Here is a 14,881-nt window from a genome sequence, read left to right on the forward strand (position 1 = left end):
TTAAAAAGTGTTCTTGAGCTTCTTGGATGAAAGGGACCCAAGAATCAACATCTACATACCTTAACCTTTGAAATTAGATGAACTTTAGTTCTTGAAACATTATCCACACTTGAAATAAATAAATTCATGAAGCCCACACTATGAGGAACTTGATTCTTAAAGAAACCTTGAAGAATTTATGGATGAATTTTGAAAGATTAGGGTTCTTAAATGAAACCCTAGATATTCTTGAGAGAATTGGAAAATAAAATGATTGAATTAGGGTTTGAATGAGGGTTCCTCATATTTATAGAGGCTCAAAAAAGGTGAGAAATGACCCAAATACCCTTGCAAAAATGCCCTTGAATTGCTGAAAAAATATACTTGACGCTATCAGTGACAGGCCGTCAGGTCCGTGATAGGACGTCACGAATGGTCGTCACAAAAGGGGTCTAAATTCTTGATCTTCTACCCAGGTCTGACGATGTCATCAGAATCTGATGACGTTGTCAAAAAGGTCATCAGAAATATGATAGCCCGTCAGAAACGTCGTCACCGTTTTCCAGTTTTATATGCTGGAATAAACTGGGGATAACTCTTTCCTCCGATATCGAATATAGGTGAAATTGGTATCGTTGGAAAGCTAATTCAAAGATATTTCATTTGATATATAGCAAGCCACACAATTATTCATATACAATGAGTTATGGTCGATTGAAGTTGACCTAAATTTGTATGGTCACTAAAACTTGAAAAATAGGAAAGCTTTCAACTCGACCATGAGTTAGGGCACCTCTATGATCTTAATTCATGCTCAAATAGATTCCCACATGATTCAAAGTATTTCATACTTGGGAGGATATTTCTGAAACATTTTGACTCGAATTTTTGCTTTACCAAATACGCTCTAAGGCTCAGACTAGAAGAGGATTTTGTGGGGCATTACATTATCTCTCCCTTGAGAACATTCGTCCTCAAATGTCGCTTAATAGACTGAGATTATGGATCAATAGAACTTACTCAAGAAATGAAAACATCTCAAATCAGGACTACATAACTGGAACGACTAACATATAGAGTCTCACACTGGGCATGCATATATGATGCATGGAATACTCGACTGATGATACTTATAGCTGAATTCTCATAATACACATGCATATCTGATGCATCGACTCATAACTGGGATGATATCATGAATACACGACTGAACACATGCTGACAAGCTGAACTCTTTCTACTAAATGTGCATATCTAATGCATGAATGTGCGGCTAAGCTGACTTTTGAAAGCACAACTTGACAATGGAACAATGATTGATGCTAACTTTATAAGGAAAATATGAACATGCATCGAGATGAATCTAATGGCATGAAACATCATAATACCATGGGGTATCTCCCCCTTGGGACTCTATGTCCCTCTAAACATACTTTGCTAAACTACTGGAGTAGTGTGCGGGGCACCTACAGACTGGGTCATAATTGACCAATCAAGATCTGAAACTTATGCATGACTCATGCTAACATATAAGCTCAAAATGAGAGAAAAGGATCTATCAATGCATAACATAAAGATGAAGGGCTCATAATATACCAGGTTAATTTTAGGGGATCTTTCCCGATCAAGGCGAGCCTGAAGTGCATACAACCTATTATAAGTTGAAAGATGACTACGCTGACTTCGGGGACCTGGCTTAGGACAGTCTCAAACTTTGTGACCGATATCGCCATATCTAAAGCACATATCACTACCGGCTCTACATACACCCTTATGATTCTTACCACATTCTTCACACAACGGGTCGGTACAAACACCACTAGTACTACTTTGGGCTTTGGAGCTTGGCACTCCCTTAAATCTGACACCCCCAAATGCAAGTGCGAGTACACTAGCTGAAGATGGAGATGGAAATAAAAATCTCCGTCCATACTGAGAACTACTACCACCTTGAGACCCTGACTACGATAAACCACGACTACCTGTCTTGGCTCTCTTACTCACTTTCCCTCTCTCTTTCATCTTATCTACCTCAATCTATTTCGCATGAATCATTAGCCTAGAAAGATCCATATCTCTATTGAGCATAGCAACTCTACACTCTTTCAACACATCACTTGATACCCCAGTCAAAAACTTACTCATACTTACTCTAGGGTCAGCTATCAAGTCGAGAGCATACTTAGCTAATTGGTTAAACTTAATACAATACTATTTCACTGTCATGGATCCTTTCCTTAGGTTTATAAACTCTTCTACCTTAGCTTATCTCATTTCTAGCGGGAAAAAACTATCTAAAAAGACACTCTAAAACTCTAGCCAAGTCACGGAAGCTGCATTTTCCCCTCTACTTTTGTCCCACATCACTACCCAATCATGAGCAACATTCTTAAACCTATAAGATGCTAACTCAACACTCTCCTTCTTTGACACATGCATAATCTAGGTGATCTTCTTCACCTCTTCAAGAAATAACTATGGATCCTCACCTACTACTGACCCAAAGAATTCGTGCGGGTTCATTTTCATGAAGCTTCTAATTCTGGCTGCGACAAAATTCCCATTTTGCTAAGGTGGGACTGCAGCCTGACGGTTGCCATGAACATTAGTCATCGCATGGGCTAGCGCTTGGAAAGCTGCCTGAAACTCTGCATATGACACACTCTCATTTTCAGGATCTACTGGCTAAGGGGGCTGATCATCAACCCTATGGACAATGTCTCTACAAGGAAGCACACTCTGTAAATAAAAGAATGAAGTGGATTAGGCTGAGGATCAAAAATACTTGTATGATTCTTAGAATTATCACTAGGTTCATTTATCTTTCTTGTTGCTATCTTGGTTGACTTCCGTTGTTTATTTGTATTATGCTCTGGAGATTAGGCTAAGGGGTGGTCTCTGGCCCATGGTGAACTTAAGATACCCAACAGCTAGACTTGGGTTCGGATCGTGACATAAGCTTTTAGTTATCATGTCCTAAATAAAAGGAAATATTTATTAACGTTTTTCATGCCATCATTTATTCTCATTTTGATGGAACACATTAATATTTTTCTTTTTTTTTTTCTGTTACCATATTTTTAAGTACTCTTTTTTAAAAAGAAAATCTATCAACGCTAAATTTTCATATATTTTTCTCTAAATAGTCAATATTATTAATATAATTAAATAATAAATTGAGTTAAAAAAGGTGAAAAAAATAATTTTATCTATTGCGAAGACTTTTAATAAAGGAAAAAAAATTCAAACAATATTTTTAAGACCCTTCACGCTTTTAAGATATTAGTGATTAGAGACAATGGTGGAGATTATTATTTTTTTAAGACTTAAATGAATTATAATAATTAGTTAGCTATGATACAGTAAAATTACGGTTGAAACTGCTAAAACAGATATGCCACAAATGTCTATTTCAATTTTTTTAGTAAACATGATTAGTTTTCTACATAAGAGGCAATCAAATATCACGATTGAAGTAGCGAAGCAGACATGTCTTAAATGACTTATAATAACTAATTAGAAGTGATATAACAAAAGTACTATAAAGAATACTTGTGAAAAAAATTTAAGTGGACCTATGTCAAGTTAATTTAAAACATGAAAATTTAATTTATCATTTTATATCTATTTTATTTTTTTAATTAAACATTATTAATATTTTAATACTTAGATGATGTATGATAATTAATTATGGGTGATATAGTAAAATTATGATTGAAACAATTAAAGTAGACATATTCATAAATGTCTATTTTACTTTTTTTATTAATTATTATTCATTTTCTAATACGTAAATAACATATAATAATTAATTTAGGGTGATATATTAAAATTATAAAGCAAGTAGACATGTCAACAAACACATATGGTTGAAACAACTAAAACAGACATGTCATAAATATTTTTTTAATTAAATATTATTAATATTCTAATATATAAATAATATATAATAATTAATTATGGGTGATATAATAAATGACAAAGCAAACAGGCACATCGAGAAAGAGTTCTAAACTCAGAATTAACAACACTCCATGTGTAATTTCGTCCATCTAACCCTAGAAAATTTACCAGAGATCTGAATTAAACGGAAAAAAAAATCTAAACTAGAGCTCTAAACTCAGAATTAAATGAATAAAAGTGTTTTTGTTTTTTTCCCATTAACAAACTCATAGGGTGTGTTTGGTATGATGGAAAATGTTTTCTTGGAAAATAAGTTGGTTTTCTACTTATTTTCTTATATTTGGTTAGTGATTGAAAAATATTTTTCAAAAAATATTTTATGGTTTTTGGTTGGTGAGTAGAGATTATTTTTTAGAAAAATATTTTGTAGTGTTTGATTGGTGAGTGAAAAAATATTTTTTTAGAAAATACTACTAATTGTTAACTAGTATATTAGTACCTCTAGTAACTGAACAATTTGTAAGAACTAATTTAAGCATAACAAATAATATCAATATCGAATACTAAAATATTATAATCACTAAATTTAAACAACTATTAATTAGCAAATATAGAAGACATTTTTCAATATTTTGTCAGGACAATCGCAAGATACTACAATCAATAGAAATATAACGGAACAATAAGCTTATTCAACATTGTGAAACAAGTTACATCGATGACAAAATGAAATATGCAATTAGCAAAAGTAACATAGATAAGTCTTTCTCTATGCATATAAAAATATCAATATATTCAACGAACATTGGAAATGAGAAAAATTCGGGTTTCACTATTTTTTATTTCAAACAGTGAAAAATTAAAGCAAAACACAGTGAAAAATATTTTTTAGTAATATAAATTTTTGAGAAATATGAATTTTTTTGAATAATGTGAATATAAGTGTTGTTGGGGTGAGAAAAAGGAATGATGGTGGAGTCATAAATTACATTTGTCATTTTCTAAAAAATGACTTCACTTGGCTCATGAGGAAACTCAATTTTTCACAAATTGAGAAAAATAAATTGTTATAAAAAATATTTTTCAAACATTTTATTACAACCGAACAAAAAAATAGAAAAATATTTTTGCGAAAACATTTTCCATCTTACCAAATGCACCCATAATCAAAATTGATTAAGAAAGTTGTTGGATTCACGATATAAAAATGTCATGCCACATGAAGTTTAACATCTACTTCTCCACCTCACACCATCATCTATAATCTCCACCGTCATTCTTGTTTGTGTTGTCTCCACAATTCTATTCCCTTTTCCACCTTTCTACTTCTCTCTTCCTCTTTTCCTCTGTTTTCTTTCTTCCTCCTATCTCATCGCTCCCTTGTCTTTTTAAAATAAAGAAACTCTGCAACAGAATTTTCTGCCACGATCTTGCCACTGTCATGGCTACGTTTGTACTATTTCCAGTATTCTTCTTGGCAATCACTACTCATTCAAGTAAGTTTATCTTTGTAATTCTACTGACTTTGAGCTCGAGATGGGCTCAAAATTTTAAGTTCATGGATTCTGAATTTGTCACTTAAAAGCTCTGTCTCAGTTAGCTACTGTAATCACACTTAATATTTTTATATATATTTAATAAATTTTCTAACACAAGTATTAGCTTTAAGCAAAATTTACTGATTTCGTCCGAACCTGTAGCTGATACTCTCCCTCCATCCCCTGGTTTGAGCTTCACATGCTGATCAAAAGAATTTTTTTTTTCAAAGAAGGGTGCTTTTTCCTTTATCAAACTTCAAATTTTGCTTGTCTTTGAGCTGATTTTTTTGGGGGGTTGTGGAACTGTAGGTGCTTTGTTCTGTATTTGTAAAGATGGTGTAAGTGACCAACAACTTCAGAAAAATATAGATTATGCTTGTGGAGCTGGAGCTGATTGTACCCCTATCACTCAAAATGGTCCTTGCTATAACCCTAACACTATCAAAGATCACTGCAATTATGCTGTAAATAGTTATTATCAGAGAAAAGGTGCAACTGGTGCTAGCTGTGATTTTAGTGGAACTGCTACTACGACCCCAAATCCACCGACAAGTAAGTTTCTTGGGGAAATAAACCGATAGTTTTAAGTGCGCTTGTATTTTTCTTTTTACACCATTATGTTTCAGTATATTTTTCTTTTTACATTATCGTGTGATCATTATTTGTTGTAGTAGGTTATTCATTTTTATATTTTTACTTGAGAAATGAATAATCTACTATAATCGGTAATAGTTACCTAGTTTCCTGATTGTATTAAATACACCGATGGTGCACCAAATTTGGATTTATAAAACAACTACTATTTTTTTTTCTTTTTACAATTTTATGTGATTTATTTATAGATTTACTGATTTTATTATTTATTCCTTTTGTTGTCATCAACAGCTACAGGTTCTGGGTGTGTGTACCAATCCAGTCCTGGGTATGTTCTCTGTTACTTGGATTTTGAATTTTTGTTACCCATTTAAATGAAGTGTAACTTAACTTAATAAAATATTGCTAGCACGGGAATTGGTATATTTACTCTAAAGCCTTCTTTCCTTTTGGGAAAAGTTAAAAAATAAAAATGGGGACTTTAGGATTATCTTGAACTACCGCCTAACGTTGTTTTAAAAATGTCTTAAAGTGAAAATCTGCTCAAGAAAGGAGTTAAAGATAGAATTTGAGCTTTATGGGGTCGAAGTCACACCAGATGTTGGTAGTTTTAGTTCTAGATTTAATTTTTGCATGTATTTAGGGAAATTTTTAACACAAATAAAGGGTTCGAACTAAAATTGGTGGGCTCTACCAAACCCATATTTGGGTTTCTAGCTCCGCTCCTGCACCAGCTAGCTGGAATTGTTGGTTTTAAGCGGCAAGATATGAACCTCAAGTATGACCAAGATCTCTTAAGAGATCGCCAGCTAATTCAGTTACTTTTCCAAGTTGGTTACCTTTGTTTAAAGTAAGACGGGGTATTTCCTTACGTAGTCTCATGTTTTGACAATTGTCTATAAATATTATTTTCCTACTTTGTATGACAAGAATATCACCCAACTATCTCTATTTTCCTCAAAAAATAATTAACAATTTAAAAATCTTTTTCTCTCTTACTTGGCATGTTATGTTGTCAAATCTTATTTTTTTAATGATAAATTTGTTTAATTCTTCAAATTGATTTGTTCAAATCTACGTCTTATAAATTACAAAAAAAAATAAAATTAAATTATATAAAAAAGATTATTGAAAATTTACAAAAGAATTTACAGGTGACATAATTTTCTACAAGTTTTTCAACCAAACTAAGTCGATGAAAAATTTATAAATTTTTCTATCAAACAAAATTTGAAGTAGAAAATATAAGTTGTTTTTTTGTCAAACAAAATTCGATCGAAAAATTTTAAAGGTAATTATTACCTGAAAATTTTAATTCGCATATAGATTACCTGCAAAATTTTAAACAAGATTTTTTTGATAAAAAAAATGATAAAAAATGAATTCGTCTTGTGGATTTTTTCCAAGTAAATTCATAAATGAATCAATAAATCCACAAAGTTAACATAGGCAAAAAAACTTTAGAAAACAAAAATTTATTATTTTTAATTTAGTTTTTTCATATTAATTTTTATTTTTATTATACTATATTTGTCTTATTATATAATTGAGTGTCAATTTATATTCTTTTCTCAGCCTAAACTCTAAAAAAAAGCGATAATTGGTTGGGTACTATTTTAAAGATTCATTTGTAATATTAGACCATTTTGTTAATATTTTCTAAAAAATTTAATTATTTCATGACTAAATAGTTTTTTCCTTAAAAAATAGTACATTTAGTACGTATATGAAAATTCAAAAGCCATCATTTTTATTTCTTTTACATTTTAAAAATCTTTAGTATATGAAATAAATAATCAAAAGATATTAAATTAGTAGCAATTCATATAAATACCTTGAGTTTTAAAAATATTATTAAGTGGTAAAATAAATAAATTAGGAAAAACTTGAAAAGTATCAAATAAAATAATTCAAATCTTTACACATCAACTACTTTATTGAGGAGTAATGTGCATAGCATAGTACCAGACGAATTATTTCCCTTTTAAGTTGTGTGATTATCTTGTGATTATGTCACAACCCGAATTAGGGTCTGGCCATGACGAACATTCCGAACCATGAAGGCGTGAACGTCCTACTCTATCTGGTAGTTATGCACAACATTCATATAATAAGAGAATATGCGAAAATACAGATATGGAAACATGATCATTAGCTCTGAGTTTCAAGACATGAGAATGAAAGTTACAATTCAAAACATCTAAATAAGATCTGACTTAGTCTGCGAAATCTCTACTACATCTCAAAACTGTTCTGAAAATTTGGACAAGGCCCCCAGTAGACCAAAACAACGGAATAACAAAATCTAAAATAACAGGCCTTCTGGAACAAAGAAGGCTCACCACCGAACGGATCACTTCTCTCTGGAATACTCTACTGATTAGCCGGACCCTTAGACTGAGCCTCCGAACCAGGAAGGTAGGGGGTCAATACAGATGTACTGATATGCAGAGCAGATCCAAAATAATAATTTATATTCAGCATATATGAAAGCAATTTAAAACAGTTCATAAACATATCATATAGTAAGAAATCTCATGGGCATTTTTGAAAGACTGTAAAATCATCTGAACTCTGTGATACTCTTCGTTTTACTTCTGCGCTAGGTGGTATACCCTACAACTCTGAAATTCCACGGGCTATATGGAATCCGCCATTGACTCGGCGGGGAAGCCTCCAACCCAAATGTGCCGCAAGGGTTGGAGTCTCTGACTCTGCTACGCCACACTGCCGTCGCCAGCGTAAAAATAATCTACCCGGATCGGCAGATCACGGTTTTAGGTTAAGAGTTACTTGAACTCTAGCCCTCTCCAGGAAACCACCTAACTCTCTTTATGCCCATTTTTAACTCTTTAAGACATGCATTTTCTGAAAACTCTAACTCTGTTATGGCATACATTTATATGGTATCGTCATATCATTGACTTGCAATTCACATTCTCTGAGACATTTATAGCAATTTATAACTCTGTTTTCAAATCATGAAATTCAGGACCACCATAACAACAATTCGTTCAAGGAACTCATGCTTTAAAATTCATGTAACCACGCAAGCAATTCTCTTTATCAACAATTTAACAAACAATGGTGGTCATGTCCAAAGTCTCTATCTCATGCAATTCATCTCTTTAACACAAAACATAGTTATCTCAAGACACCCTCTCAATAATTCTAAATCAAGGTTTCAAATACTATGACATTGAGAAAACATCTTTCAAATCACAAACATGCATTTCAACTCTTTTCCTACAAAACCAAAATCTTTAATTTATCACAAGAGAGGGAGTGCATAATTTATGCTCTCAAATGATCTTATACCTCAAATTTTATACATATACGTATACATGTAAATCAACTTAGGGGGAAAGGCCTAAGGGCCAAATCAACAATGCATTTAAACATTCATAATGCATAATAAAATCATGTATTTCAAAATCTTTTCTAAAATCATGCTTGAAAATCTTTAAATCATGTTTTAGTGTTTCCAAGCCCATGTAGTTTTTAGGATAAACCCCACTACCTCAATTTAGAGATTTGATGGATGATTCTTGAAGCCTACGGTTTGGGGATTCCAAATCTTCAGTCAGTTTCGAAAACCCATAGTTGAATCTTGAGTTAATTGGGTTTTTAGTTTGAAACCCTAGAGAGTGTTCTTATGAATTTTTTTGAAGAGAATATGAATAATGTGGTCACTTGGGAGTAAAATCCCGTGTTTAAGCTGATAAGGGGGTGGAAAATACCTAACATACCCTTAATGAGATGGAATAAAATATAACTGGGAGCCCGATTTTATCGGCCACCGCGACGCGCCACATCGTGGTGGCTCACTGGAAATTGACGAATGGGATTCTTAGGATCATCGCAACACGGAGCCATCGCGTTGTCCCACTGGTTGGGACCTGGAATTTCAGCGCGACGCGCCACAATCGCGCTAGGCTTCTGGAATTTGACAATTGTTAAATAGACCCCGTCCGCGACACGCCAAGCACAAAAATGATGGTGTTTTCGACTAGGACTTAAATTAGCCATAATTTCTTGCCCGGGTATCGGATTTGGGCGAATCTTAAATCGGCGGAAAGCTTATCAAATTTCCCATGTGATGAAAAGTCGAAATTAGGAAAAATTAATTTTCTAGTCTTTAACTCTAAGAGCATATTACCACGAGCAAACTCATGGACGATGCAGGGTGTTAAATTAGCCTACTTGGGATCATTCATCCCCGAATGATGACGCGGAACACAGACAAGCATGATTTCAAACATACTAAGGCCATAAAAGAATAAGACAAGGATTGTACCTTCTATTTCGTCATTCACCGGATCAAATAAGTCTGGGTATTTATCTCTCATGATATCTTCTAATTCCCAAGTTGCTTCCTCAACTTTCTGATTTTCCCACAACGCTTTAACCGAAGTTATCTCCGTGCTCCTCAACTTTCTAACTTGACGATCTAATTTTGCAATAGGTTCCTCTTCGTAGGATAAGGAGTCTGTCACTTTGACCTCTTCTACAGGCAACACTAATGAATGGTCTCTAATACATTTCTTCAAAATGGATATGTGAAATACCGGATGAATAGAACCCAAACTTGCAGGCAACTCTAACTCATACGCAACCCAACCTATTCTTCTCAAAATCTGGTATGGCCCTATATAGCGAGGACTCAGCTTACCTTTCTTCCCGAATCGCATAACTCCCTTCATAGGGGAGACTTTGAGAAATACCCAATCACCAACTTCAAATTCTAGCTCCCGTATCCGAACATCGGCATAGGATTTGTGTCTACTCTGGTTGTTTTAAGTCGGTTCTCTAATAATTTTCACATCCTCCATGCCTGATGAACAAGATTAGGCCCAAAAAATTGAGTCTCACCCACTTCATGCCACCCTATCGGTGATCTACATCTTCTCCCATACAAAGTTTCAAACGGAGCCATCTTATACTGGCATGGTAGCTGTTATTATAAGCGAACTCTATTAATGGAAAATGATCTACCCAACTACCTTTGAAGTCAATCACGCAAGCTCTTAACATATCTTCAAGGGTCTGAATAGTACGTTCGGCTTGCCCATCCGTCTGAGGGTGGAAAGTCGTACTCAAGTTCACTTGGGTACCTAAACCCCTTTGAAAAGATCTCCAAAACTGTGAAAAGAATAGCGTACCTCGGTCAGATATGATGGATACAGGTGCTCCATGCAAACGGACTATCTCCTTGATGTATAACTTGGCATAGTCATCTCCCGAATAGTTGGTTCTCACAGGTAGAAAGTGTGCTGACTTGGTCAGCCGGTCTACAATTACCCAAATAGAATCATACTGGTTTCGGGACCTCGGAAGTCCCGTGATAAAGTCCATATTGACCATCTCCCACTTCCACAAGGGCAAAGCTATCTCTTGGGAAGTACCACTTGGCCTCAAAAGCTCTACTTTCACTTGTTGACAATTCAAACACTTGGTAACAAAGTTAGCCATATCACGCTTCATATTATTCCACCAGTATAGGGTTTTCAGATCATGATACATCTTAGTAGAGCCTGGGTGAACAATATACCTCGAACTGTGAGCTTCATCAAGGATCCTCTTTCGTAACCCATCTACATCTGGCACACATAGTCTACCCTGATATCTCAAAATTCCATCACCACCAATTTCAAAAGACATCACCTTCTGTTGACCCACATCCTTCTTGACCTGCATCAAGATGGGATCTTCATTCTGCTTCTCTTTAACTTCACAAAGGGAAAATTTAGTTACCTCTTGAACAACCACTCCTCCATCTTCGAAATTCAAGAGTTGCACTCCTAGATTTGCAAGTCGGTGAATATCCTTCATCATCTCCCTCATCCCCTTTTCAACATGCGAAAGGCTGCCGATAGATAACCTGCTGAGGGCGTCGGCTACCACATTTGCCTTGCCCGGTTGGTAGTGCAGGCTCATGTCATAATCCTTCCAAAGCTCCAACCAACGTTGTTGCCTGAGATTCAATTCTTTCTGCAAGAAAACATACTGCAAACTCTCGTGGTTAGTAAATATATCAACATGTACCCCATAGAGATAATGCCGCTAGATTTTAAGCGCAAACACCACAACTGCTAACTCCAAGTCATGGGTAGGGTAATTTCGCTCATGCACTTTTAACAGCCTAGATGCATAAGCCACCACTTTATCTTGCTGCATAAGTACACAGCCAAGTCCCACACGGGATGCATCACAGTACACAACAAAACCCTCTGTACCTTCCAGAAGAGTCAGAACAGGTGCAGTGGTCAACTTGTCTTTCAATTTCTCAAAACTATTCTCACAGGAGTTAGACCACACAAACTTCACCTTTTTCTGCGTCAACTTAGTGAGTGGTGCAACTATGGAAGAGAAACTCTCTACGAACCTTTTGCAATACCCCGCCAAACCCAAGAAGCTCCGAATATCGGTTGGACTCGTGGGTCTGGGAGATTTTCTCACTGTCTCAACCTTTTGGGGATCAACCTTAATCCCGTCACTAGACACAATATGCCCCAAGAAAGTAACAGCAATAAGCCAGAATTCATACTTGGAAAACTTTGCATACAACCTATGATCTTTGAGAGTCTGAAGGATGATTCAGAGGTGATTGGCATGATCCTCTTCACTCTTAGAATAAATCACGATATCATCAATAAAAACTATGACAAACAAATCCATAAACTGACGGAACACCCTGTTCATAAGATTCATGAAGGTTGCAGGGGCGTTAGTCAACCCGAAGGACATGACTAAGAATTCATAATGACCGTATTTGGTTCGGAAGGCTGTTTTGGGAATGTCTAACTCTCTAACTTTCAACTGATGGTATCCCAAACGAAGGTTTATCTTTGAAAAACATCTAGTCCCTTGAAGCTGGTTAAAAAGATCATCAATTTTAGGAAGTGGATGTTTTTTTTTAACAGTGACCTTGTTCAACTGGCGATAATCTATACACATATGGAGGGAACCATCTTTCTTTCGCACGAAGAGTACAGGTGCACCCAGGGAGAAACACTAGGATAGATAAAACCTTTGTCTAGAAGATCTGCTAGCTGTTCTTTCAACTCTTTCAGTTCTACAAGAGCTATTCTATAATGGCAAATAGAGATGGGATGGGTAACGAGCAACAAATCAATACCAAAATCTATCTCCCTATCAGGTGGTATACCGGGGAGATCATCAGGAAAAATTTCTAGGAACTCATTCACCGCAGGGACAGACTAAAGAGAAAGGCTTTCGGTATTCGAATCTTTAACCCAAATAAAATAATACAAGCAACCCTTAGAAATGAGTTTACGAGCTCTGAGGTAAGATATAAAGTGCCCTCTTGGTGCTAAAAAATGTCCTATCTTATTTGGGTTAAAGATTTGAATACCGAAAGCCTTTCTCTTTAGTCTGTTCCTGTGGTGAATCAGTTCCTAGAAATTTTTCCTGATGATCTCCCCGGTATACCACCTGATAGGCCCATTCTATTACTAGTTCATTCGGGAAGGAAAAAGTAACCTTTCGGGTTCTACAATTTAGTGTGGCATAGCACGAATGAAGCCAATCCATCCCTAGGATAGCATCGAAATCAACCATGTCTAAGTCCATGAGGTCTGCCACAGTATCCCGCCCACAAACAGTCACCACACAATTTCTATACACCCTCCTAACCACAACAGAATCTCCCACCGCGGAGTAGAAATAGAAAAAGGTTCAGCAATCACATTGGGCTCGAACCCAAAACTAATAGCCACATAAGGTGTCACGTAAGACAAGGTAGAATCAGGATTGATACCAAATGGTATCTAAAAGAGCACGAAACAGTCTGCAACCACACAAACAGTCCACACGCACAAGCCACTTAAAGGAAACAACGAATACAAACTTGAAAGATGAAACCTCTACAAATCACATTAACAAGCAACAAGTTCTTACGCGAATACAAGAGGAACTCAGTTCACTCAAGCACTCACGTTTCTAGCCGTTTCACAACACAAGTGGAACCTTTCACTTGTGATATTCAAAGTTGGGGGTCTACTCTCTTCTTGAGAGGAAAATGGGGTTTCAATGTTACAATCTTCATTCAAAATAAGATAACTAAGAAAATAAGACTAAGGGGTTCCTACTTATAGTCTATTACAAAAGAGATGGGAAGTGACACATTTACCCTTAATGAAGGGGGTGGGTTTGGAGTGTATAAATGGGGATGACTTGTAGTGTTTTTAAGACACTCAAGGCATGTCTTCACACTTTAATACATACACTCCCTTGGATGAACTTAAAACATGCTCAACCGCGTCCATTTTCATAAACGCGCCTTGTAGTCTTTGTAGTTCCCGAGCTTGGACAAGGCTTTGAAAAAGGCTCCAAAGGTCTTCAATTCCTTTGCAAATCCAAAACGTGGACTTCAACAAAAACTTGTAATCCTTGTGCTCCTCATGCTTGTATCATCCTCTCCACCTTGAAAGGAATTTGTCCTCAAATTCGCACCTTGTAAAACCAAAGAGAGGGAAAACATGCACACAATCCTCATGATATGAGGGTTAATATTAGTACCAAAAATTATATAGACATGCCAAGGGGGTACACTTTTGGAATACAACTAACAATCCTTTGTTATGATCATGAAACACGTACCACAAGCATCACAAAGGACATGACTAAGATAAACATTAAGGAAAGAGGAGTGCAATCCGAAACTATCACATATGTCATCAAGCCAAGGTTGTTCACATTTGGAATGTACCCAAGGGTCCTTTGTGTGTGGCATGAAAAGCTTAACATGAATGGCACAAAGGAAGTGACTTTGGCAAATATCAAGAGATAAGAAAACTACAATGGTCTTAATGGCTTTACTATACCCAAAAGGTAAGACTACCTTT

The 14,881-nt window shown here is 35.5% G+C and overlaps 1 protein-coding gene across 1 annotated transcript in view; it reads left to right on the plus strand.

The window, feature by feature from the left end:
- Positions 1-5,121: 5,121 nt before the first annotated feature.
- The window catches only part of LOC107870621 (PLASMODESMATA CALLOSE-BINDING PROTEIN 3), a 24,929-nt gene continuing 15,169 nt past the window's right edge, over positions 5,122-14,881 (plus strand). The window contains exons 1-3 of the mRNA XM_016717211.2: positions 5,122-5,378; positions 5,730-5,972; positions 6,306-6,342. Of these exons, the coding sequence (XP_016572697.2) occupies positions 5,324-5,378; positions 5,730-5,972; positions 6,306-6,342 (335 nt within the window). The 5' untranslated portion in view covers positions 5,122-5,323. The remainder of the gene's footprint in view (positions 5,379-5,729; positions 5,973-6,305; positions 6,343-14,881) is intronic.

This window comes from Capsicum annuum, chromosome 5 (assembly GCF_002878395.1).
Source record: "Capsicum annuum cultivar UCD-10X-F1 chromosome 5, UCD10Xv1.1, whole genome shotgun sequence".
Taxonomy (NCBI): Eukaryota; Viridiplantae; Streptophyta; class Magnoliopsida; order Solanales; family Solanaceae; genus Capsicum; species Capsicum annuum.